This window comes from Primulina tabacum, chromosome 3 (genome assembly GCF_025594145.1).
Source record: "Primulina tabacum isolate GXHZ01 chromosome 3, ASM2559414v2, whole genome shotgun sequence".
In the NCBI taxonomy this organism is placed as follows: Eukaryota; Viridiplantae; Streptophyta; class Magnoliopsida; order Lamiales; family Gesneriaceae; genus Primulina; species Primulina tabacum.
The window spans coordinates 20,134,167-20,161,875 of NC_134552.1; the positions used below are offsets into that span (position 1 = coordinate 20,134,167).

General features: G+C 37.5%; 1 protein-coding gene across 1 annotated transcript; it reads right to left on the reverse strand.

Moving 5' to 3' along the window:
* Positions 1-128: 128 nt before the first annotated feature.
* LOC142539073 (uncharacterized) lies at positions 129-27,709 on the reverse strand. Its single transcript, XM_075644367.1, has 5 exons — positions 27,580-27,709; positions 1,784-1,867; positions 1,104-1,362; positions 687-875; positions 129-587 (listed from the first exon to the last, which is right to left on the reverse strand). Exons 1-5 carry the CDS (start codon positions 27,621-27,623, stop codon positions 192-194), a joined length of 972 nt encoding a protein of 323 aa, XP_075500482.1. The 5' UTR covers positions 27,624-27,709; the 3' UTR covers positions 129-191.

The following is a 27,709-nucleotide window of genomic DNA, read 5'->3' on the forward strand; positions in this document are numbered from 1 at the left end:
ATTAATTAAACTTTTAAGTGTAAAAAATTATTCTGGCCCTCCCCATGGCTAGGTTTGAGTAGTTAATATATTCACAAGGATGGGTCTAAAATAGAATAAGAAACCGATTATAGAATTGAATTGATGCATCCCAAAACATGTTAGTCTAAGCATAAATTCTTGGTAAAAGCAAGTATATCAAAAAACAACTTTCAGAAACTAATCTCACGCCTTTCAGCAAAAAACTTCCCACTCACAAATTGATCTGGAAGCAAGGCAAGCCACACCGCGGTATCGGCTCCTTCCTCTGGTGTAACATGCCCAGCCCAGCCAGTCATTGCAGTCTTCACCCACCCCGGGCAGTAGCAGTTTATATGAATCTTATGCCCTTCGGGCCGTTCCGATAATAACCGTGCCATCAGCCTTGTGTATGTGTTGACTGCTAGTTTCGACAATGAGTAGTCCGTGAAAACTTGAGGCCATCCGTTGTCTCTCCAACTCCCATCCTTCACTTGTTCTAGGAATGTGTTCATCGTCTGGTCGATCAGCTCTTCCGACAGCGATTCATCGTCTTCCAGTTGCTTTCGGAGATCAAGATTTCCAATTCTCTACATGCCCAACCAAACATATATACACAACAATCATGTGTCAAAGGCTCAAAACCATGGGGATGGGAAATGAGAAAAGGGACTCACACCATTACTTACATTTCGCTTCCCGTCCAATCTTCCTAGCCGGGAACTCACACTAACGATACGAGCACCGGAATCTGAAGGCCTCATAAGTGGAATCATGGCCTTGATCATGTTCTTGGTCCCAAAGTAGTTGGTCCCAATGACTTTTCCAGCAAATTCCTCAAGATTGTCCATGTTGGAATTTATTCCTGCATTGTTCACCTAAATCCTCACATAATCAGCAGAGTTTAAAGAGAGTCTGTACTAAAAAAGAGAGAAAACAAAACAAAACATCATTATATATTCTTATAACATGAGAATGCCATTTTTTATATTTCAAACCTCTGATTCTGAGAAAAATTCATGCATGAATATCTTTGTTAAAATGATGCATACCACGAAAATATTATCAGCAAGGGGGCAACATAACAATAGGAAGAGGGCTTTTACCAAAATATCAATGCCACCATACTTTTCTTGAACCCATTTGGTAAAAACCTCTATTGACGAAGGATCAACAATATCTAATTGATGGAACACAACATTGAGGCCTCCTTCTTGTAAGACCTTTGCCGCTTCTTCTCCAACTTCAGCATCTCGAGAGGTCAGAATAACCGTTAACCCGTGCAACGCGAGCTGATGCACAATCTCGAATCCTATTCCCCTGTTCGCACCGGTCACAACTCCAATTGTGTCCGAGGTCCACCATCTAAAAATGTATTCATGATTAAAATCGCGCCATATATATACAATAATCTACGAGCTTTCAAGCGAGATCGAAAAGAATTCGGATCACAAACTCTAACGACTATACTGAGTGGATTTTTTTTATGGATCCATGTATATGATTTACATATATACTGCACACATTATATAAATAGCTGGATAATGGTTAATAAATGCTCGATTTCTGGCATAAGCATTTAGATAATTTTGAAAATCATCAACGAATCCCTGAGTATTTATCCAATGAAATAAAAACTGGAACATAAATCAGACAAGTTTAGCTCCATCCTACGTACCGAAAAACTCGATCAATTTTACCATGCATGCGATTAAATAAATTTTTCCAACGTAGGAAAATACCGAAAAAAAACATAACATAAAACAAAGCTTCGTTGGATATTAACCTTTGGTGATCGGAATATGGGATGGTACGGGCCAGAGAGATCTCTTGCCGCCGCTTCTCTCTTCTTTCTTTTGCCCTCTCTTTTCTATCCATAAAAAAATATTGTAATAATTAATTAAATTCAAACATTTTTCAGTTTTATTTTGTGTTTGTTGAGTAATATAACAGAAAGTTGGGTTTGTTTTTGTTTACCCGGTAAATTTGGCTATGCTTCAACTAATAGCTGACGCGTTGCAAATGCCATTAATTTCCAATTTTTTTCCCCCTTTTTGTCACTTATTTAATTACTAGTTACTATGCACAAATTTTTTTTATCATTATCGATGAACTAAAGTGTAGTTTGACAATTTATGGAGTGACTAAATTGATATTTGAATTGTTGAAATAAAAAAAATAAAACTAAAAGTGTGTGTTGATCAAAAGTGTAATATTAGTATCTTAAAAGGGTAAAATTGGAAGAAAAAATTGGTGTCCTCCTAGGTAGTTACTATCATGTGCTCAACCATAATAAAATAGAATAGATTATTATAACTATTATTATTATTTATGAAAATATTTGTTGTTTTTGTGAATAGTAAAGAATATAAAGATGAGAGAATGAGTAAAAATACTTTATTAATCATTGGAGACCTCTAATTAGAGAGTATATTTTCAGAATTTGAATAGAATATTATAACATGATATCTTTGATTGAGAATTTTATCTCATTAATTATCTATATTACTCCTCTTTATAAGATTATCAACTCAACAAATTATTTCAGAGATATGTGGAGACTTGAGTGCTACCTCATTAAAACGTTGTCACTAAAACTCAGTTGGGAAAGCCTGAACGAATGAGAAGAAGTATAGTAATAGATGGTCTTCTCGATCTCAATCATCTAAGATCTTTTAACTAATGCATCTCTATCTTGTACGTCAATTTTTTGAATGTTGAAGTGGCAGTTCTTTTTTGAATAAGTCAACTACATTGTCACATCAGCGAATTTTTCGGACAACAGTATCACCATTTTCTTGAAGTTCATGTGTATACAAGAATTTTGGTAAAATATGATTTGTTATATCTCATGAAACCTCCTTTTATTTGTGAATTCAAGTATCATTATCTTCGAATATTAACATTGGACTATCTTGGTTGTTGACAACCCACATAATTCTTTGATATGTTGTATCATAAATCTCGTTTTTTATTGAGATGAATTTTGGTCAATGATTATGTATACCATGTATTTAGTGGGATCAAGCATATTTTTCTGGTTTTATACATTTATGATATCCTACTCGTTGGTAATGATATAGATATGTGGCATGAAACCAATATTTTTATAGCTAAGAATTTTGATATAAAGATTTTGTGACGCATCTTTTGTACTGAGTATCCAGATACATCGAGATCGCTCTCGAGGTATGCTTGGAGTATCATAGAAAGACAATATCGAGAAAGTTCTCAAGCAATGTGGGATACAAGACTGTAAACCAACAGATACCTCAGTGGTTAAGGGAGGAAAATGTAGTCTCAATCAGTGCCCCAATAATGATTTGAGGAAAAGGAAATGCAGAAAATTCCATATGCATCCTAGAGGGGAGTCTAATGTACGCTTAGATCTGTACATGTTTTGATACGATTATTCAAACACGAAAAGCAAATACACTAAAAAACAAAGTCACGCTCTCGATTCGATGAAATAAAGAACGTTGGGTTGTCCCGATCTTTTTAAAACAAATAAAGGTTTGTGATACCTCTAAACTACGACAAACTTAACAACCAATATTCACAAATATAAACAACTGGTTTCAAACGAACCTTCATAGAAGTCGTCTTTGACAATACGAGTGAAGAACAATCGACAAACGCCACAAAGATTAAATCTTTGATGAGTTTGATTTTTTTGGGGTACAAAGTAAAGCTTTGAAAATATTGAGAGAAAACTCAAAGAATATATTCAATCTTCAATAATTGTGTTTCTAAAATTACAAGTTTTGTATTTATAAAAAAATACACTAAAATTCGTAATCTATGATTTCCATCTTCAAATCTGCCTTGTGGCGCATTGGGGTGGGGAATTCTAGATGCTGGGGTGCAGGGGTCTTGAAGACGGGCGCGCAAGAGGCGATCTAGGGCAGCTTGTTTCAGCCACTGGGTTATGTTGAGGATGTGGGTCCAGACAAGTCATTTCAGGTGGAAGCAGTCAAAATTGCTCGTTATATTATCAATTGTTCTCTTTCAGTGACGATTGATCTGAAGACTCCGATAGAGATGTGGGTTGGGAAGTCGACTGATTATTCTTATTTGCATACATTTGGAAGTCATGTATGTGTTCTGTACAATGATCAAGAAAGATCGAAGTTGGATTCAAAATTTAGAAAGTGTATCTTCTTAGGTTATGCTGATGGAGTAAAGGAGTTTCACTTATGGGATCCTATTGTCCACAAACTTGTCATCAACGGGGATGTTATCTTTGAGGAATATATAGTAAAGGGAGACAAGGCATACATAATTTAGAAATGACTATATTTCAGGTGGAAAATAAGAATGACGAAGATCAAATTTCTTGTGAAGCAGTATTGGAGCACAAGGAACAAGACATGTTGAATCTGAGGTTTTCAATATGATGCAGTCAACTTGAGACAGGAAGACCACCAGATTGGCTTTCAGATTATGTAACTGAAAGCAATATTGCATATTGTCTTTTGACAGATGATGGTGAACCATCGTGTTTCATGAGGCTACACAAAGCTCCTAGGTATCTCTGTGGATGACAGCAATGATGGAAAAATCGGAGGCATTAGACAAAAACAAAACTTGGGATCTTGTCACACTACCACAAGAGAGGAAAGCCATTGGTAACAGATAGGTCTATGAGATCAAGCATGATAGCAATAACCATGTAGAGCAGGATCGTATTAGATTGGTGGTAACAAAATATGCTCATAAAGAAAGCATCGACTTCAATGAGATATTTTCTCATGTGGTTTGGCTTACAAAAGTCAGAGTAGAGCTGGTATTGTATGAGGTATTTGACCTACATCTAGAACAGCTAGATGTTAAAACGAAATTTTTTCACGGAGATCTTGAATAAGAAATCTATATGCTTCTGCCAAAAAGTTTTGCGGAAAAAGGCAAAGAGATCTAGCTTGGTTTGCAGGTTGAACAAATCTCTGTACGATCTCAAACGGCCGTCAAGATGTTGGTACAAGAGATTTTATTCCTATATCATGAGCCTTGGATGCAACAGACTGGGTGCAGATCCTTGAATATATTTCAAGAGGTCTGGTGATGATTATTGTAACGTCCCAAATTCGACGACTATCCTCATTGTACCAAGACGAGTCTTTTCAGCATGCTTGTATCATCACTCACACGCACCCTAGGAAACTCCCCAGGAGGTCACTTATCCCAAAATTTCCCCAAGTCAAGCACGCTTAACTTTGGAGTTCTTATGTGATGAGCTACCGAAAAGAAGATGCACCTTCGTGATATGAGTAGTATCAATCAAATCTTTTAAGCTCTCATCAATTGCACAGTCCCATACCTGAATAGTTTCAGAATCCCTCTCCTTCCGGTGTAAGATCGATTCATTCATGTTCCCTCCGCCTAGAAGCCTTCCAGGAGCCGCTCATTGTCCGTGCAACCTCATGGCACCGGCGATCACCCCCCGCCCTCTTCGGCCCGGGCCTCACAATTATATCATTTTGCTGTTGTATGTGGACGAAATGTTGATAGCAGGCCCCAGCAAATATCAGGTCCAAAAATTGAAGACACGGTTGGATAGAGAATTTGATATGAAGGACTTGAGAACAGAAAACAATATTATAGGGATACAAGTTCATTGAGACAGAAGCAACAAAAAGATTTGGATTTCCCAAAAAAATTACTTGAAGAAAGTCTTGCAATGCTTCAACATGTAAGATAGTAAGCCAATCTCGACCCATCTTCTTATTAGTTTCAAGTTATCCTCCGAAATTTGTCATAGCAGTGAAGCAGAGAAGATGTAGATGTCTCGAGTACCACATGCATCAGCAGTGAGAAGTTTGATGTTCGCCATGATCTATTCAAGACCGGGCATTGCTCAACTAGTGGGAGCAGTTAGTAGGTATATGGTGAATCATGCACAAGAACATTAGAGTACTATTAAGAGGATCCTTAGATACATTAAGGGTACCTCAAATGCTGCATTATGTTATGGAGGATCAAATTTTACACTCAGGGATTATATCGATTCAGATTATACATGTGATCCTGATAATAGAAAATCTACTACTCTTTATGTGTTTATACTAGTAGAGGGAACAGTAAGCTGAGTTTCAAAACTGCAAACAATTTTGGTGCTATCTACAACGGAGGCAGATTATATGGCAGCTACTCAAGTATGTAAGGAGACAATATGGATTAAAAGGTTATTGGAGAAGATTGGGCAAAACAAGATAAGGTTCCTTTGTTTTGTGACAATCAATAGGCATTGCACATCGCAAGGATTCCGGTCTTTCATTTCAGGACTAAACTCATCGAAGTTCAATTTCACTTTGTTCGAGAAGTAGTAGAAGAATGAAGTATTGATATGCAGAAGATCAATACAAAGGAAAACATAGCTGATATTTTGACTAGTTAGTGAACACCGATAAGTTTGAGTGGTGTAGATCCTCAAGTAGCCTAGCAGAAACGTAAGCAGTGAGAAATGACAAGATTGAAAAGATATGTGAAGATGTGTTTGATTCTCAATCAAATATTCAAGTGGGAGAATGCATGTAAGGCCCGAAGATTTTGATTACCGTAATCTGAAATGATTTGGTAATAATTGATATGATTATAGACAGAAAGGATTAGACTGGAAAAGACGGAAGAAAACATGAATTATGATTTGAGGATGATATGACATTGAAGAAGACATGGAATTGAAAAGGGATGTATGTGCATGAGTGACGGGCAGAGAAGTGCGCGCATATGCGCCGAGTAGTGGCGCGCATATGCGCGAAGGGCCAAGAGGTGAGACAGAACTCTTGGCGCATATGCGCGACGATGAGCGCGCATATGCGCGAGGTGACCAGTAGCACAAGTAAGAATGCCAAAGAAGTTGGCGCATGTGCGCGAAGAAGGAACGCGCATATGCGCGAGGAGATGCATTGGTGATTATCGAGTCCAGAGGGTTGGGCGCACATGCGCGGCGTGGAGGCGTGCATATGCGCGAGCTTCATTATGCCAAGACAGTAGCTCTCGCGCATATGCGCGAGCTTCATTATGCCGAGACAGTAGGTCTCGCGCATATGCGCGAACGTGAGGCGCGCATATGCGCGATATGTCGTGATGTTACGCGCCGAGACCTAAGGTCTCGCGCATATGCGCCGAGTAGTGTCGCGCATATGCGCGAGACGTGCTGCCTTTAGAATGAGCCACCTGTCCTATGCATGCATGATATATATATATAAGTGTCTTCAATTTCTTCAGAAAGGGAAAAGGAAGAATCGAGAAGCCTTAGGAGAATCTTAAGCTTTACCTTTCGTATAATTCGATTTGCGATAAATCGGTCCGTTCAAATTGTAATCCGACTTCGGTATCGTGTTCCTAGCGACGACAGCTACAACAGGACGTAAGTTTTATTGAATTCTTATATCGTTTGAGATTATGATATTGGGGTAATTGTGATTTAACTGATATTATGTGTTCTGGTTATACTGATCAGTATATAATTGAAGTCAGATCGAAGAACGGACTGTGTATGTAATTGGTATGATTTTTCAGAACTGATATGATCGAGATAGTACAGATTTGAGATTATAATCCGTTATTATTGAAGATTATGATTCGTATTGATATCGATTATGAGTTGTGGTATTATATCTGTGATGTTGAGATTAACGGGGTTATTGAGATTGTATGGTTATGCCGTTGATACATCAGCAGATTGACTGTGATCAGATTTAGTATTAATTGAGATTGTATCATGATATCGTTGACATTGATCAGATTATGTTTTGATTTGAGTATTGATCAGAACATGTTCTGAATTGAGTTGTACACTGACACAGTATATTCGATATTGTCATTACAGATTTGATATGGACAAATTTGACTTCGAGACATCGACTTCGTCAGATCGAGAAGAGAAAGGTATAAATTGATGTTGATGCGGGATTGCACAACTCGAGTTGACTTGACTTGAGTTTCCCAAAATCACATATTTTACCTTATCGCATTGATATTTGCAATTGAATGAAATTGATATCTTTGATCTATTGATTTATGTATTGAGTCATAGGTGGATACGCCTAGGCAGAGACGATTGATCTCGTGACAGGAGTGCCTGATAGTGATGGAATCATCACGGGCACATTGCACATTGTCACAAGATACTGATTTGGCGAAAGTGCCAAAGTCTGTGACGGATAGGTCAAGACACCGGACGTTTGGTTATATCGAAGTGGATAGAATTGGAGTTTCTTCTATTACTGATGTTCGATATGGAAAGAGCCAAAGTCCTGTGAATAAGAACGTGCCACCACCCCGATCGGGAGTGTAGGTGGGTGTATGTTCTTATTCAGATCGGGATCCCTAGACTAGGATGAGTCGAGTCAGAGTCTAAGAATCACGGAGTGTGATTCGGAGTTTGTATTGATTCATGTGATTCAGAGTTTGTATTGATTCATGTTTCTGATTTTGATACATGTTATGACTATCTATTTCATGCTTTTATATCTGTTTATATGACATGCATGTATACATGATTTATACTGGGAATATAATTCTCACCGGAGTTATCCGGCTGTTGTCTTGTTTGTATGTGTGCATGACAATAGGTGGGACAGGAACAGGATCAGGAAGAGGATGAGAGATTATAGTAGCGTGGAGATCCGGGCCCAGAAGCAGAATAGGATTCAGCACTTGATGTATAGTTGTTGAACCTAGTTGAGATAGAGGCTTGTAGTACATAACTTGTACTTTGATATTGACATGTATATCAGATAGATTACTGTTACGTTTCAGCATTTATATTTAAAAAGAAAAAAGTTTAGTCCCACTTTTCTTATTTTTTATATTTGACATTAATAATGATTAAGACATGAATTAGCGTCCGGGTCCTCACAGCAGGTGGTATCAGAGCAATAGGTCTAGAACTGTAGGTTCTTGAGACTAAGATAGAAGCTAGTGAGCGGGGTAGAATGAGTTTTCTTTCCTTGCATGTGATTGCTAGCATGTGATTTATTATAATGTTGAATTACATTGTATATGCTAATATTGCAATATGTGTTTACTGTTTTTGAAGATACATGTTACCTGAATATCTGAGTTGATTTGGTAATGTGTATTATTTGAGAATGAATCAGAACCAATTCTTGATCAGAGGTAAGCTGATCAGAAAGGGACTGAGACGGATTTGTCTCATGTGATTGCTAACTCTTGTGATCATCAGATATCCCTCCTCGAAGAATTCCAGAACGAGGAAATACTTTGACCGATCAGATGGATGTGTCAGAAACTCTGATGGAAACACAGTTGATGAGGTTTCAGTCATTTCAACCGCCGATTCTGAGGGGTATTGAGACGACGAATGATTGTGAAAGTTGGTTTGACGATATCGAGATGCTATTTGATTCACTCGATTACCCAGATGAACGGAGAGTTAAACTGATTTGGCACCAGTTACGGGAAGTCGCAAAGAGTTGGTGGATCGCAACCAAAGAAGCCCTAGAACAGCATGGTACAGTGATTACGTGGAAAATCTTTAAAGTTGAATTCTATAAAAGGTTTTTCCCAGGTTCGTACCGAGAGGACAAGAGGGAAGAGTTTGAAAATTTGAAACAGGGTCAGCTAAACATTAAAGAATATGTTGCTAAATTCTCTACTTTGCTACGTTTTGCACCTCACATGGCTGGGAATGATGAAGTTGTAACTGACCGGTTTATTAATGGATTGAATGCTGGAATACTTGCATTGGTAAATGTAGAGCGACCCTATACTTTTTCTGACGCCTTGAATAGAGCCAAGAGAGCCGAGGCAAGTTTGATTCAACAACAAGAAAGGTTGTATGTGATCCAATCTCAGAAACAGCAACAATCTTCAGTCCAATTCCTGCAATCCCCTTTGAAATTGGAGGTTGGTAGTAGTAGTATTGGGAAGAAAGAAAAGTTGAAAGCTCGAAAGAAGCAGTTCAAGAAGTTAGGAAGCTGTTCATCTAGCTCCAGTAGTTCTAGCCCGAGTTATACCGATGTCTATTGTAGAACCTGTGGAGGAAGACATCTCACAGAGCAATGCCAAGGAGTGTATGGTAGTTGCAACATTTGCAAACAGCAAGGACACGTTGCTAGAGTTTGTCCACAGAGAGGTTTCCAAATAGATCATCTTCTGTTGTTCACTCTTTCCAACCACCTTCTACTCAGTCCCAACCAGGGTCAGCAGGAAGCCAGAGTGGTTGTAGTGACCGAGGAGCAGATCCAGGATGCACTTGATGATATAGTGGCAGGTAATTGATATTTTATGATTATTCTGCGTATATATATATATTGAGAAACACTAGTACATCCTGTATATGATTTCTGAATGAATTGCATTGATATATGCTTTATCTATTGAGTCCGTATCTGCTGTAGTATTTGTCTCATTACCTTTTGGGAAGAGTTTTGATATCTGTGAATTCTGTAAAACATTGTATACTGCAGTGAGATGAGAATGAGATTAGGTTAGCTGGTGTGTACTTGTATTGTCTGATTGTGAATACATTCTTGATATTGATGTGTTGGCCAAGTACAGAGCTATCGCAGACTATTTCCAGGAAATGGTAAGATTCGGACCTGAAATGGCCGAAGAATGAACATGGTACGGTAAGGATTCTGGATTTAGAATACCTTTGATAAATGTAATGTTCATGACTCGATGATTATCGAAAAGAACGGAGTGATTCCTTATGTATTTAGTTGATTTACTGAAATGGAGCGTATCATTGACTAATTTGCCAGTGACAGGAGCGTTGCTAAAGTCGTCCCAGATGAGTGTCCGATTTGCCTTTAATCAGGAAGATTGATTTCAGCCTTAACTCGATATCAGGTACTGTTTTATTTTAAAACACCGTACCAAATGATACTGATTGAACTAAAGGATTTGAAAAACCAAGTAGAAGATTACTAACCGAGAGTTACAAATGATTGAGTGTTTCTCTTTGAGATGTATCAGCTATGGTTGTGAGTTGATAAACTCTATGTTCAGAATATTTTGATGATTCTCTGATTAGTTGATCTAGGATATTCTGGTATATTCGAAGATTATGACTGATTTTGTTGAATATCTGAGTATTGTATTGAATATTCTGGGAACTGGAAAGTGATATACAGAAACTGTTGAAATGGGCATCTTGATTGAGACAGATTGTATTCAGGGTTTGTTATATCTGAAGATGATATATCTGTTGATTCTAGTACAGTTGAAGCAGTGATTCGTCGACTGAGATCGACATCAGTGTCAGAAACTTGTAGTTGCATGAGTTAGCAGACTACTGTATCTGATTGTTATTCTGAATTGCTTGAGAATGATTATTTTCTGCAGCAGTATTTGATACAGATTGTATACAGTTGAGACTCGATACCGTACAAGCCGAATTAGAACTGATTTTGAGAGTTGAAACAGTTCAGAAAGCTGATCAGAATGGGCAGAACTTAATTATCGATAGTCAGAGCCAGATATTAATCAGAATATCAGGTAAGTAATACTGCATTGTATGTGAATAACCGATGGGTTGTGCCAGATATTTCGGATTTAAAATGGCTAATGTTGTCAGAAATGCACAAGAGTTGATTCAGTATTCATCTTGATAGCAGAAAGATATATGATAATCTAAAAAGACAGTTTTGATTGAAACAGATGAGATTAGATGTGGTAGAATTTGTACTGAATTGTCTGAATTGCCGATAGATGAAGACTGAAAGAATGAAACCAGGAGATTGGTTATATAGCTTATCGATTCCTGAATGGAAATAGGATTACATTTCCAGGGATATCGTGATGAAGCTACCGCATTCCTCTCGGAATTGAGCATTGATTGAATTAGGAATGACAGACTGACCCAGTCTGCGAGTACTAGTTCGTACATGAAAATGTACAGATATGATTAGATTACTGAGATTTCTGTCGGAAAAGTGAGTAGATTACACAGAGTGTCGAGAGTTGATTATATCAGACCGTGATTTTAGTTGACTTTGCACGTTTGGCAGAGTATACAGCAAGAGTTGGGTACAAGATTATATCTGAGTACTGCATATCATCCACAGACTGACGGACAGTCAGAGTGGATTATCCAGATATTGGAGAATCTGCTTAGAGCTGTAGTGCTGGATTTTAGCACTAACTGGCAGGATTCATTGCCACGATGTGAGTTGTAGTACAGAAACAGCTATCAGACGAGTATGAAAATAATACCGTTTGAAGCGTTGTACGACAAGAGGTGTAGATCCCCTTATTATTTTAATGATATCTCTGATATACTTGAGATTGGACCTGATATGATCAGGGATATGACTGAGGAAGTGAAGCTGATTCAGAAAAGAATAACGACAGCTCTGAATAGATAGACCGAATATGCCAACGTCAGACGACGACCAATGGTATTTGATATAGGAGATTGAATATTAAATTGATTTAGCCTAAACAGATTTGGTGGCAGATAACGATGTTGATTTGTTATGAGCTGTTGATTGGTATATACAGATGTTGTATAGCCAGTAATTGAGATTGATTCTATCAGAGTTGGTTCGAGTGGTATTATGATAATTATACTTCTTGAATTATTATTCCAGATTGAAATCAGAATCAGTAAAAGAGAGATAATTCAGAATGAAGAATATTCTGCTGTTCAATAGAGTTGTTAGAATATCGAAGAAGCTATTTGGAGAAACAGAATCTGATATGAGACAACGAATTCCAGAATTGTTTCATTGGAGTATGTTTTTTCTTTTAGCTTCTGTATATATATCTCCTTCTTGTATCCGATTTGGTATCTGATCAGATTACCTGTGATATACGAGTGATTGCTTGTGATTTCGGGGACGAAATCATATCTTAGAGGGGGAGAAATGTAAGGCCCGAAGATTTTGATTACCGTAATCTGAAATGATTTGGTAATAATTGATATGATTATAGACAGAAAGGATTAGACTGGAAAAGATGGAAGAAAACATGAATTATGATTTGAGGATGATATGACATTGAAGAAGACATGGAATTGAAAAGGGATGTATGTGCATGAGTGACGGGCAGAGAAGTGCGCGCATATGCGCCGAGTAGTGGCGCGCATATGCGCGAAGGGCCAAGAGGTGAGACAGAACTCTTGGCGCATATGCGCGACGATGAGCGCGCATATGCGCGAGGTGACCAGTAGCACAAGTAAGAATGCCAGAGAAGTTGGCGCATGTGCGCGAAGAAAGAACGCGCATATGCGCCAGGAGATGCATTGGTGATTATCGAGTCCAGAGGGTTGTGATAGGATCGATTAACGTATCAAGAGTGTTTAGAAGGGGGGTTGAATAAACACTCACAATCAAAACTGATCTTTTCGAATTTTGAGTTCAGTTTGGTGACAAACTGATTCTCGGAATCTTGTTGTTCAATGACAATCAGTTAAACTAAAGTAGTTGCGGAAAATAACTGACTGAAAGATAGAATACGAAACTGAAATAAAGTAGGCAAGAATTGTTTCTGGATGTTCGGAGAATTTAATTACTCCTACGTCACCCCTTCTATCTCACGGATAGGATATCCACTAAAAGACTTTGATCAAATACAAGAATTGTACTGACCCACTTCAGTTTGGACTTAACACTGCCAAAACTGAAACTCTTAGTTTAACAGGATGTTCTCAGTGCGTAACTGATCTTAGTACTATCAAATTTCAACGATTTTTACAACTTGCTAGTGAGCTCAAATTGTAGCCTTAACTGCTACGAATTTATCAAATAAGAGTGAGCTGAGATTTTGACAGAGTGACAGCAAGCTTTTTTATTAGAATAATCTCATTATCTTTTTAGCTGTTCTTCTGTCACATTTATAAGTTTCCCTTCCAACGGTAACTTGAGATGAATTTGAATCTTTGTATCCGTTGAATTCTTCTTGATTATTCCTTGGGCATTGTTTGCTTCGTTTATCGTGATGCGGACTCTTAATTGCTTTCGCCGAAATGCGTTGTTCCAAGTGCGTCGTTCCACATTCAGTTGCAATCTGCTATGTTCTTTCCCAAGACATGTTCAGTTGAAGAGTGCTTAGCATCAGGCTGAATATATCAACTGATCAGTCAGTTGGTTTCAGTTATTAAGTCCAGTTGTCGAGTTCAGTTTACTCGATCAGTTGGTTCGTATTTTTCAGTTGATTCATATTTCGTCAAACGCCGGAATTTAGTTTCCAACAATTTCCCCCTTTATGGTGTTTTACAAAACAAAGTAGATAATAACTGAACGTCTGAGCTTATTGTAGATAAAATAAGAGATTGAATTTCTTGTACTGAAAGAAGTCTTGATTTAATAACAACTGAATTTAATAATCTGGTTAACTGCTTTTTAACAAGATGATTTCTTCTGCTGTTTCTCAAGATGCTCTTTGATCTTTGATTTCTTCCCCCTTTTTGTCAAACAATTCCATCATTTCAGATAATTTTCGAACGTCAGTGGAAAGAATTTTGACATCTGCGGAGATACTTGAGACAGCAGTTTGTAAACAAGTCTGCAGCAATTCCATTTTATTAGAAACAGAAGTTTCCAATCGCTGAACTCGTTGACTAATTATATCCTGAGTTGTAAATAGACTTTGAGCTAGACCTCTCTTCATCTCATCCACAGTTTTGGTAAGAGACTCCATGTTTGCCTGAATAGCTTTCAGTTTTGCAGAGTCATATTCAATTGAAGAATCCAATTTGACAGTATGAGAGAATTGTGTAGATTGAATTCTCTTGATTTCAGTGATCATTTGCTGCATATTGTGCTGCATATTTTGGATTTCTTCAAGAACAAGATCCATTTCTGTGGATTGAGGAGGAGGTGACTGATGAGAGGATTCTGGTCCTCTTGTGGTTTGATCAAATATAACTAACTCTTGGTTAGTTGTTACTGTTTCAGCAATATTTTGAACTGAAGTCATTGTTGCAGCAATTTCTTCTGGAACTTGAGACGGAGAAAGTGGATTTTGATCAGCAGATGAGCTGCCTGGAGGAATAATAGAGTCTGATGAAGCCAAAATTGGTGCCTCTAGAGGATGATTTTGAGGATCAATTGGCACAACAGTTGGAATAGTTTGTTCAGCAGATGAATCTGGCTGAACTGGTGCTTCTGAAGAGATAGGAGGCTCTGGATTGATTTGATCAACGGGATGATCAACTTTATCAGAAATAGATTCACTCAATTGGGATTCTTGCACCACTGTTTGAATAATTTCATCAATGTTTTTCGAAAGATAATTCTGCTTCAGTGTACATTTGATGTTCACCAGTAGGTGATTGAGACATATCCTGAACTGACTCTTCAGTTGGAATATTAGCCTGTTCTGAGGATGACTCTTTCTGCTTAGAGGGAGGTTCTTCAACTATTTCCTCTTCATCATCGTCTGAATCTCCTTTATGAAGGACTAACTCTTGATCCATTTCCCAAAACTTTATCTGAGATAGCAAGCCAATCAGATCGGTGTCTAGCTGAGTAATCACCGCATGATCAGCATAGGCAGTAGGATTTGTTGGAACGTAGTTAGCCTTCAGTTTGTCAATAATTTGTGCTAACTTCTTGACTCTCATCTGATCAAACAAATATGTTTTTCTCTCCATAGCTTGAGCAATGGTGGCAGCTTTGACTATCTTGAGGACAGAAGCTTCCAGTTTGATGAACTTGTTCAGCTGAGATTTCTTTCTTAGTTCCTTGGCAAAAATATGTGTACGATAGGCTGTCCAAGCATCATAGAGTTGAAGTTTTGATGCTGCAAAATTATTAACCTCATCCCAAACAAGATCAATGTGGGTTTGAATGGGATTGGATGGCCTTGGTTCTTCAATTAATTTGCCTTTGCCTTTATCAGAACTGAGGATGTGTGGAATTTCCAGACCAGTTCGAGTAGTATCCACCCGTTCTATAATACTGATGCCTTTGGGTTGGGCAGGTGCCAGGACAGTAGGACGAATAATATTAATCAGAGGGGCTTTGATCTTAACTGTTTCTCTCTTTGCACCAGCTGATTTTTCTGGTGGGATGATATTCAGAGGGACTGCTTCAATTGGCTGCTGAGCATCTGAAGATATTAGCTTGTCAGTAGGAATAGATTCCTCTGTAGTTTTTGGTTTAATCCTCTGGGTTCTTGGTTTCTTGGTAATCTTTGGGGAAGGAGTTTTCTCTGAATTGGATTCCTCCACAACTAATTTCCTTTTTGCTGACTTCAGTTGAGCCAATGTCTTGGCCTTTTTCACTGATTTAGGAGCCGCCTGTTGAGTCTCAATCTCCTGTTTTATTTTTACAAATTGAGCAGGAGAAATGTCCAATTTTGTCTTGGGTGGCATAGTATTCTTCGCATTGAAGACTTTGAATTTGGATGATTTTTCTGAATTATCTGCCACTAACTTCTTCACTTTCAGCAGATAGCTCATTTGCACTGCAAAGCCTTTGGACTGTTTGGATGATAGAAACATATTCTTTAAAATATTGAATATAAGATGCTTCCAGTTGAATTTACGTTCAGCCATAATGATAGAAATGGCTTGAAATTTTTCCAATGTAAGTGCAGCAAAAGATCTCGCTTTTGCCAAAATTCCTTTGGCGACTATATCAGCAATTAACTGAACCTCGTGCTTCAGCTCCTTCTTTGGATCAGAAACATTGATTTTCCGTCCATCAGCAGAAAATGAGGTTTGCATTTTTTCAACGTCGGATTTTTTAACATCAGAGAAGTGTGCCAGTCCATCAGATGGTAAAGAAAAAATTTCTCCAAAGGAATCTTCAGAGGTGGTCAGCAACTGACCATTGATAGTAGAAGCGATGTTTCCATCAGAATTGATCATACCGTTAGAGTAGAATTCCTGAAGTTCTTTGGGGTAGATCTCTTGTGATGATTGTCCCAAGAATGTCCTTAACCCAGCAGTTTTGAGTTTTTGAAAGGCGTTCTTGACATCAGCGTCGCCGAAAGATAGAATGGATCCGAAGTTGATAGCCATTGCATTCAGCATATAAGCAGGAGTTTGATTCGCCATTTTGATAAAATGATCTGAAATTCGTAAACGATAAACTCTGGAATTAGTGTGTTCTTAGAAACTGATTGTATGCGTAAGAAGAAAACTGATTTGAAGCGGGCTTAGTACAATTGTTCGTGACTGTTCAAATTCGGGACACGTGTCAGTCCATTAAAAATTTTGAGTAAAAACGTGTTTACGTGTGCTATAAGCGTGTATACAATTTAAACGGTTCAAATGCTTCCACGTTTTCAAAATGAGATTCATCATTAGATAATAGACAGTCAAGTCACTTGATTTGGAATATAATATGTTTTAATTAGTTAACTTATATGAAAAGATTAGTGAAATACCCAACTGAACGATCAGTTGTAAGACTGTGTCCTTTCAGTTGGGAGTTTACTAACATTTGTGTTCTCAGTTAACCTCTTAAAACCATTATTCCCCCTTAATTAGTGCATAAAATAGTTAAAGTGAATAAATTTAAAGGTCAGAAAGATTATCGTTTGCTGAAACGTTGACGACCCTTCAGCTTCCTTGATATTCTGCTATAAATAGAAGTAACACGGTTAGTTTCAGTCATATTGGTGAAAATATTCAAGACGAAAGAATGGCAGATGCGAGTAGCTCGAGTGCTTCGCCATTTTCTCTGGAAGCTAGGAAGGCTGTTATAGAAGACGAAGTCTTCTACAAGAGTCTTCCCTACTGGGAAAAGTTACAGGAGATTGCGTTCCTGTATAATTCTGGAGAGGCTACCACTCCCGAACTGATGGCAGAGTTAAGAGAAGTGCGGGAGTACTTGCACATAGCTGTGTGGGTGGACATCTTTACGGATGGTCGTATCTATCAGCTGATGCTTCGAAAGGAACTGGAGATCCTTAATCGCATAGCTTCTTCTCACAGCTTTCTCAAGACATCTTCCTCATCTCTATCCAGTTGGTTGAGAATGTGGATAGATGATATAGAGGAAAAATATGAAAATGTAATCCAAGCAAATATTTATAGTTGAATAAAACATTTATTTTGGTTTAACTTTGTTTTTCTTTTTCATGCAAGTAATAAGTTTCATTAGTTATATGAATTGCGATCGAACTGATGATTGGTTAAGCGTTAAGTAATAAATGTCAAACTGATATCAGTTGATAATGAACGACTGATAGATAAGAAGCCTCGGTAAATGAGAAAAACACTTCGGTTGATTTTAGTCTCTTCAGTTTCCTCAACATTTAAGTTTCATCTGTCTATAAATAAGATGATTAGAATGTGATAATAATAGTTCAATATGTCGGATTCAAGTAACTCTGATGCATGTAGTAGTTCACATATTCAAGTTAATGAGCAAATAAGTCCTTATTTAGAAGAGTTGAAGAAGACAATAGAAGAATAAGTCTTGATGAAAGTGATGTCAACATGGTTCAAGATTCATGACTTGCAGAGGGTAAGTAGTAGTGGTGTTGTTCCTACTCGTGCTCAAGCAGCAACAGCAAGAAAATACATTGATCGTTTTGAAGTTAGGCATGTTACAGATCTGATTGATGACAAATGTCTGTTAGAAGCAATGTTATGGAAGGAATGGCATGTGGTTGAGAAGATTTCTACAACTAGGTCATTTTCTAGAATCCAAATTTATGAGTTGAATGATTGGATTAGAGAGTGTCAGGATTCAGTTGGTTCTATGATATCTTCTGTAAATTGGGATCGATGGTATTCTTAATAAAGTATTATTTTTAATTTGTTGTGTTCTTATTTTTGGCAAGTAATTCTATTAGTAAAGCAACATGAGTAATAATTTTAAGATATATCAATTAAACCAAGAATATTGTGAAAGTGAGAAAACTTAGTCTCGGGTAATGGTTTGGTGAAAATGTCAGCTGCTTGTTGCTCAGTTGATATATACTCCAGTCTAATGTCCTTCTTCAAAGCATGATCTCTGATGAAGTGGTGTCTGACATCTATATGCTTTGTCCTTGAGTGAAGAACTGGATTATAGGTGATGGCAATTGTACTCGTATTGTCACAAAATATGGGCGAATTATTTGTAATAACTCCATAATCTTTCAGTCGTTGCTGGATCCAGATCAGTTGTGCGCAGCAACTACCAGCAGCAAGGTATTCTGCTTCAGTTGTTGAGGTAGCTATAGATGTTTGCTTCTTGCTGAACCAAGAGATCAACCTGTCTCCTAGAAACTGACAAGACCGACTTGTACTTTTGCTATCAAGCTTACATCCTGCATAGTCTGCATCTGAATATCCAACTAAATTGAAAGTAGAGTCTTTAGAATACCATAACCCAACATTTTGTGTGCCCTTAAGATATTTCAAAATTCTTTTAGCAGCTGAGAAATGTGATTGCTTAGGATTTGTTTGAAATCTAGCACACATACACACAGCAAATACAATATCAGGGCGACTGGCGGTTAGGTATAACAATGACCCTATTAAACCTCGATATAATGTCGCCTCAACTGATATTCCCCCTTGATCAGTGTCCAATTTTACTGATGAGCTCATGGGAGTATTTGCAGCTGAACATGATTCCATGCCAAATTTCTTCGGCAGCTCCTTTGTATATTTAGTCTGACTGATTAATATGCCAGTTTCCAGTTGCTTCACTTGTAGTCCAAGAAAGAATGTCAGCTCACCCATCATGCTCATTTCAAACTTATCCTGCATTAGCTTAGCAAATTTCTCGCATAATTTGGGGTTAGTTGACCCAAATATTATATCATCAACATAAATTTGAACTAATAGAATGTGATCATTCTTAGTGAATTTGAATAAGGTCTTATCAACTTATCCAACAGAAAAATCATGATCAGTTAGGAATTTTGAAAAAGTTTCGTACCAAGCTCTGGGAGCTTGTTTAAGACCATATAAGGCTTTGTTCAAATGATATACATGATCAGGAAAGTTGTGATTTACAAAACCTGGGGGTTGTTCAACATATACTTCCTCTTGTAGCTGGCCATTTAGGAATGCACTTTTGACATCCATTTGATAGACTTTGAAGTTCTTGTATGATGCATAAGCAAGAAATATTCTAATTGCTTTCAGTCTTGCAACTGGATCATATGTCTCATCATATTCAATTCCTTCCTCTTGCCTATATCCTTGTGCTACTAGTCTCGCTTTATTGCGCACAACTGAACCATCCTCGTTCAGTTTATTCATGTACACCCATTTTGTACCTATAACAGTTTTTGAAACGTGTCTTGGAACTAAGTTCCAGACATTGTTATGAGTGAACTGATTTAGCTCTTCTTGTATTGCATTTACCCAGTTAGGATCAGCAAGAGCTTCATCAGTTTTCTTTGGTTCTAGTTGTGATACAAAAGCTGAATAGATAAATAAATTTAACATTTGATTGCGAGTTCTTACTGGATCAGATGGATTTCCTATTACCAGTTCAGGTGGATGTGATTTTATCCATCTTTATTCAGTATTTGTTGTATCAACAATTTCTTCAGTTGGTAACTGAACACAGTTTTCAGTCTCAGTTGGTGCTTCGTCAACTGGTATTTGAATGTTATCACTATGCTCTATCAACTGATCATTAGCAACGACTTCCTGTGCATCTGATTTATCCATTACTTCTGGTTCAGGTGTTGAAATATGTTTTGATTATTATGACATTCATTTTTGTCATCATCTTCCAAACTGATATCTGTAAATCGATCAACTAGCTCAACTTGATCAGTTGGCTTATCAGTTAGTTCAGTTTCATCGAAATCAACACGAGCTGATTCTTCAACATTTAGGGTTTTCTTGTTGAAGACTCTATAAGCTATACTAACTGATGAGTATCCAAGAAATATTCCCTCTACAGATTTAGCATCAAACGCTTTTAAATAATTTTTACCATTATCAAGGATAAAACATCTGCAGCCGAATATTTTGAAATAAGTAATTATACTTTTTCTTCCATGCCAGCTCTCATATGGTGTTTTCATATGATTCTTATTAATCATTGATCTGTTCTGAGTATAACACGCAGTGTTTACTGCTTCTGCCCAAAACCTTTGAGAAATACCAGAATCAGCAAGCATTGTTCTAGCAGCTTCTTTAAGGGTCCGATTTCTTCTCTCAGCTACACCGATTTGCTGAGGAGTTCTGGCTGCTGAGAGCTCATGCTTAATTCCAGCATTCTCTAGAAAATTTGAAAGAGTTTGATTGATGAATTCAGTTCCTCGGTCTGATCTGATTCGATCAATTCCAACTGATTTTTCATTTAAAATTCTTTTGAAGAGCTTTATCAGTTGTGAAGCAGTTTGGTCTTTTGATTTGAGAAAGATAACCCAAGTAAATCTTGAAAAATCATCTACGACTACCAAGGTGTATTTCATTCCCCCTAAGCTCATGACTGGTATAGGACCAAAGAGATCCATGTGCAACAGTTCTAAGCATCGGGATGAAGATTTACAACCCTTGTTTTTAAAAGAAGATCGTACTTGTTTACCATACTGACATGCTGAGCAAAGTTTTTCTTTTGAAAATTCTATTTTGGGCAAACCAGTTACAAGATCATGTTTACTCAGATAGGCAATGGATTTAAAGTTTAGATGACTTAGTCTCTTGTGCCACAACCAGTTTTTAGATGATTTGGAAGCAATAAAACAAACTGGTTCATAAGTTTGATCATTCCAACTGACTTTATATGTGTTTCCACAACGTTTGCCAGTTAGTATGATTTCATCAGTTGAAGTTTTGACTGAACATGAGTTTTTGTCAAAATGTACTGAGAATCCACTGTCGCATAACTGACTGATGCTGATCAAGTTATACTTCAGGTTTTCTACTAATAGAACATCTTTAAAAGTAAAGTTATCATGGATAAGCTTACCCTTACCCACAGTTCTACCTTTGGAATTGTCTCCAAAACTGATATTTGGACCACTGTATTTGATCAGTTGAGATAGCACACTTGCATCTCCTGTCATATGTCGCGAACATCCACTGTCCAAACATCATATTGAGTTCTTGTTTGTACCTGTTACCTGCAGTCACACACATACTATAATTTGATACCCACATCTATTTGGGTCCTGAACTGATTAGTCCCTTAGGAACCCATACTTGGATTAGTCTCACAGACTTTCCAGTAGCTGTATTCCAAATGGTTTTTCTCGGCTTTTGTGTGTAGTGTACGGATGATACAATATGTGTTTTAGCTTTATTCAACTGATTGTTCAGTCTATATCTCTTCTGAACTGGCTTGCAATTATAGTAATTGGAATAGCCATTCGAATAGTTGTTGTAAAATCTCTTTGATGACTGACTTTGTGAATCAGTTGAGAATTTTTGACTATAACCAATCCCATGTCTTCTAGCCTTGTTCATATTCTCAGTAGGTTGCTCAATTAGTTTACTGGGCTTAATTTGTTCCTGTACCACTGCTGATTTGACAAAGTGAATGTATTTCCCTTTGTCTATTGTTAGCTTTGGTTGAGTATCTTTTGGATACGTTTCTCCTTGAGTGTTGAACCCTAAACCAGTTTTATCAGAAACTGACTTTTGTGAATTCTGCATCTCACTTAGTGCAGTTGATGGCTTGTTCCAAGACTGAATGAGCTCAGTCTGTTTTGAGTTTTCAAGCATCAACTTCTGGATTAATGACTGATTTTTATTTCTCTCTGCTTTTAACTCAGCAATCTCCCTTTTTAGACTCAACCCATCAACTGATTCATCAGTTTTGGTTTTATTGTTTGTGGGATCACTTTGCTTTGCTTTGATTTTTTCAAATGATGATGCAAGTTTTTGATACTCATTTACCATGTCATGTAGTGTTAGAATGAGTTCTTCTCGTGTAAAATCAGTTGAACTGAAATCAAATACCTGTTGGCTAGATGACTCTTCTTCTGCATCATTAGCCATCAAACACTTGACTTCCTCATCATCACTGGAGCTGTATGAGCTTTCTGGTTCTGACTCCTCACTGTCAGTTTCTGCCCATTTGGATTTGTTTTCTTCAGCTAAGAGTACTTCATGTTTCTTTCTGAAGGAATTCTTATCTTCCTTGGGTCTTCTTTTGTGTTCATATGGTTTCTTTCTTCTATCAGTTGAGCCTTGACTGTCCTTCTTGGGTTTAGGACAATCAGCAATAAAGTGACCTGATTTGCCACAGTTATAGCAGGCATTTGGTTCATCTTTGGAATTGTTCCTTTGGTATGGCTTCTGGAAGTTCCCTTGATTTTTTCTCATGGACCTTCCAAATTTTTTGATGAACAATGACATAGCATCATTACTCAACTGATCAGCAGATTTTTTGACTGAACTGATTGGTTCAGTTCTGACAGCAGCTAGGGCAGTTGTGGCTGCAGGGGTGAATGGTTCTCCTTCTCTAAGTCTGCAGCTCGAACTCATAAGCCTTTAAATCAGCAAATAAATCATGAAGTTCAATCTGGTTTAGATCTTTGGACTCCCTCATTGCCATGGTTTTGACATACCATTCCTTGGGAAGACCTCTCATTATCTTTAGGACAATCTCTTTGTTGGTATACACTTTTCCAAGTGCATTTAACTCATTGATGACACTGCTTACTCTTTCATCATACTCGTGCATCGATTCTCCTGCTTTCATTTTGATGTTATCAAACTTTTGCATAGCAACAGAAAGTTTATTTTTCTTGGTTTGATCATTTCCTTCATACAGCTGGATCAGCTTCTCCCAAATTTCTTTGGCTGTTTTACACATCTTTATTTTGCTGAAGGTTACTTTGTCCAGCGTTTTGTACAGAATGTCTTTAGCCACATTATCAAGATTCGCTTTTCTTTTATCTTCAGTTGTCCATTCATCTCTGGGCTTTTCTATTCTTTGTGGTGCTCCTTCTGTAATGGCAACTGCTGTATTTGTTTTTAGAATCTTCATGGGTCCATCAGTTATGACATACCACATGTCATTATCTTGTGCAGCCAAATGAGCGTGCATTCTGATTTTCCAATCATCAAATTTTTCTCTAGAGAACATAGGAATTTTGTTGAATGAAGTCACAATGACAAGTTTATAGATCAAAAGTATTCAAGAACAAGATTCAACCAACTTTGATACCACTTGATAGGATCGATTAACGTATCAAGAGTGTTTAGAAGGGGGGGTTGAATAAACACTCACAATTAAAACTGATCTTTTCGAATTTTGAGTTTAGTTTGGTGACAAACTGATTCTCGGAATCTTGTTGGTCAATGACAATCAGTTAAACTAAAGTAGTTGCGGAAAATAACTGACTGAAGATAGAATACGAAACTGAAATAAAGTAGGCAAGAATTGTTTCTGGATGTTCGGAGAATTTAATTACTCCTACGTCACCCCTTCTATCTCACAGATAGGATATCCACTAAAAGACTTTGATCAAATACAAGAATTGTACTGACCCACTTCAGTTTAGACTTAACACTGCCAAAACTGAAACTCTTATTTTAACAGGATGTTCTCAGTGCGTAACTGATCTTAGTACTATCAAATTTCAACGATTTTCACAACTTGCTAGTGAGCTTAAATTGTAGCCTTAACTGCTACGAATTTATCAAATAAGAGTGAGATGAGATTTTGACAGAGTGACAGCAAGCTTTTTTATTAGAATAATCTCATTATCTTTTTAGCTGTTCTTCTGTCACATTTATAAGCTTCCTTTCCAACGGTAACTTGAGATGAATTTCAATCTTTGTATCCGTTGAATTCTTCTTGATTATTCCTTGGGCATTGTTTGCTTCGTTTATCGTGATGCGGCCTCTTAATTGCTTTCGCCGAAATTCGTTGTTCCAAGTGCATCGTTCCACATTCAGTTACAATCTGCTATGTTCTTTCCCGAGACATGTTCAGTTGAAGAGTGCTTAGCATCAGGCTGAATATATCAATTGATCAGTTTCCAACTGATCAGTCAGTTGGTTTCAGTTATTAAGTCCAGTTGCTGAGTTCAGTTTACTCGATCAGTTGGTTCGTATTTTTCAGTTGATTCATATTTTGTCAAACGCCGGAATTTAGTTTCCAACAGGTTGGGCGCACATGCGCGGCGTGGAGGCGCGCATATGCGCGAGCTTCATTATGCCGAGACAGTAGTTCTCGCGCATATGCGCGAACGTGAGGCGCGCATATGCGCGATATGTCGTGATGTTACGCGCCGAGACCTAAGGTCTCGCGCATATGCGCCGAGTAGTGTCGCGCATATGCGCGAGACGTGCTGCCTTTAGAATGAGCCACCCGTCCTATGCATGCATGATATATATATATAAGTGTCTTCAATTTCTTCAGAAAGGGAAAAGGAAGAATCGAGAAGCCTTAGGAGAATCTTAAGCTTTACCTTTCGTATAATTCGATTTGCGATAAATCGGTCCGTTCAAATTGTAATCCGACTTCGGTATCGTGTTCCTAGCGACGACAGCTACAACAGGACGTAAGTTTTATTGAATTCTTATATCGTTTGAGATTAAGATATTGGGGGAATTGTGATTTAACTGATATTATGTGTTCTGGGTATACTGATCAGTATATAATTGAAGTCAGATCGAAGAACGGACTGTGTATGTAATTGTTATGATTTTTCAGAACTGATATGATCAAGATAGTACAGATTTGAGATTATAATCTGTTATTATTGAAGATTATGATTCGTATTGATATCGATTATGAGTTGTGGTATTATATCTGTGATGTTGATATTAACGGGGTTATTGAGATTGTATGGTTATGCCGCTGAAACATCAGCAGATTGACTGTGATCAGATTTAGTATTGATTGAGATTGTATCATGATATCGTTGACATTGATCAGATTATGTTTTGATTTGAGTATTGATCAGAACATGTTCTGAATTGAGTTATACAATGACACAGTATATTCGATATTGTCATTTCAGATTTGATATGGACATATTTGACTTCGAGACTTCGACTTCGTCAGACCGAGAAGAGAAAGGTATAAATTGATGTTGATGCGGGATTGCACAACTCGAGTTGACTTGACTTGAGTTTCCCAAAATCACATACTTTACCTTATCGCATTGATATTTGCAATTGAATGAAATTGATATCTTTGATCTATTGATTTATGTATTGAGTCATAGGTGGATACGCCTAGGCAGAGACGATTGATCTCGTGACAGGAGTGCCTGATAGTGATGGAATCGTCACGGGCACATTGCACATTGTCACAAGATACTGATTTGGCGAAAGTGCCAAAGTCTGTGACGGATAGGTCAAGACACCGGACGTTTGGTTATATCGAAGTGGATAGAATTGGAGTTTCTTCTATTACTGATGTTCGATATGGAAAGAGCCAAAGTCCGTGAATAAGAACGTGCCACCACCCCGATCGGGAGTGTAGGTGGGTGTATGTTCTTATTCAGATCGGGATCCCTGGACTAGGAAGAGTCGAGTCAGAGTCTAAGAATCACGGAGTGTGATTCGGAGTTTGTATTGATTCATGTGATTCAGAGTTTGTATTGATTCATGTTTCTGATTTTGATACATGTTATGACTATCTGTTTCATGCTTTTATATCTGTTTATATGACATGCATGTATACATGATTTATACTGGGAATGTAATTCTCACCGGAGTTATCTGGCTGTTGTCTTGTTTGTATGTGTGCATGAAACAAGACAACAGGTGGGACAGGAACAGGATCAGGAAGAGGATGAGAGATTATAGTAGCGTGGAGATCCGGGCCCAGAAGCAGAATAGGATTCAGCACTGGATGTATAGTTGTTGAACCTAGTTGAGATAGAGGCTTGTAGTACATAACTTGTACTTTGATATTGACATGTATATCAGATAGATTACTGTTACGTTTCCGTATTTATATTTAAGAAGAAAAAAATTTAGTCCCACTTTTCTTAATTGTTATATTTGACATTAATAATGATTAAGACATGAATTAGCGTCCGGATCCCCACAATGCAAGTGGAGTTTGGTGGAGCAATAATGGAGGTAGACAAATAATGGTACATTAATTGTGCATGTTGAATTTTCAGATGAAAAGCAGATGATTTGACAAAAGAAATGTTCAGATGAAGGACTCGTTTTTTATATGCGTTTTCACATAGATGATGATCTCTATAAATAGGGCTCACTCCCCTCATTCAGGCAGCATCCCATTCTAGAGTTCTTATCTCGTCTCAATACATTCTTATTTGAGTGTGTTATTCTATAATATTTGTGAGGTGTTTTGTTCTCTCGTATTAAGAAAGTATGTGTTCTTTTTAGAAATACAGTGGGTGTTTTATACCATAAAATATTATAGTGGAATTTTTTTCATTTTACTCGTGGTTTTTACCCTGATAATTTTTAGGGGTTTTACATGTAAATCTCGATGTGTAATTTTATACTTTATTTTCTTATTATTATCCAAAGATGGTGCACCTGAGACAAACATATATGGAGAGGTATTTTGGTAGTCATAGATATTCTTTACTTCACTCGTGCATTTCTCATGCTTGATCAGATATATTCACTACTACGCTTGGCTAATTCTCTTATCTTTATATTCATGATTTTCTGGTGCATATGGATCTTCACGAAAAGCAGTCTTTTGCCTTTTTTTCATGAAAAACTAAAATAATTGTGTGGTGAACTTGTCCAGGGAAGAACAGTCATATGCTCATCAAATCCAACTTATGGGAGTGGAGTTGAACCTGGAAACGAGGCAGGTTACATTGCGCTTGCACACAGGAGTCATGGGGCTCTTTTATATCTTGATTGCCGATTCATCAGCGAAACCAAACGCCATCTTGGATGCTCCAGCTGATGTAAGACTACACCTTT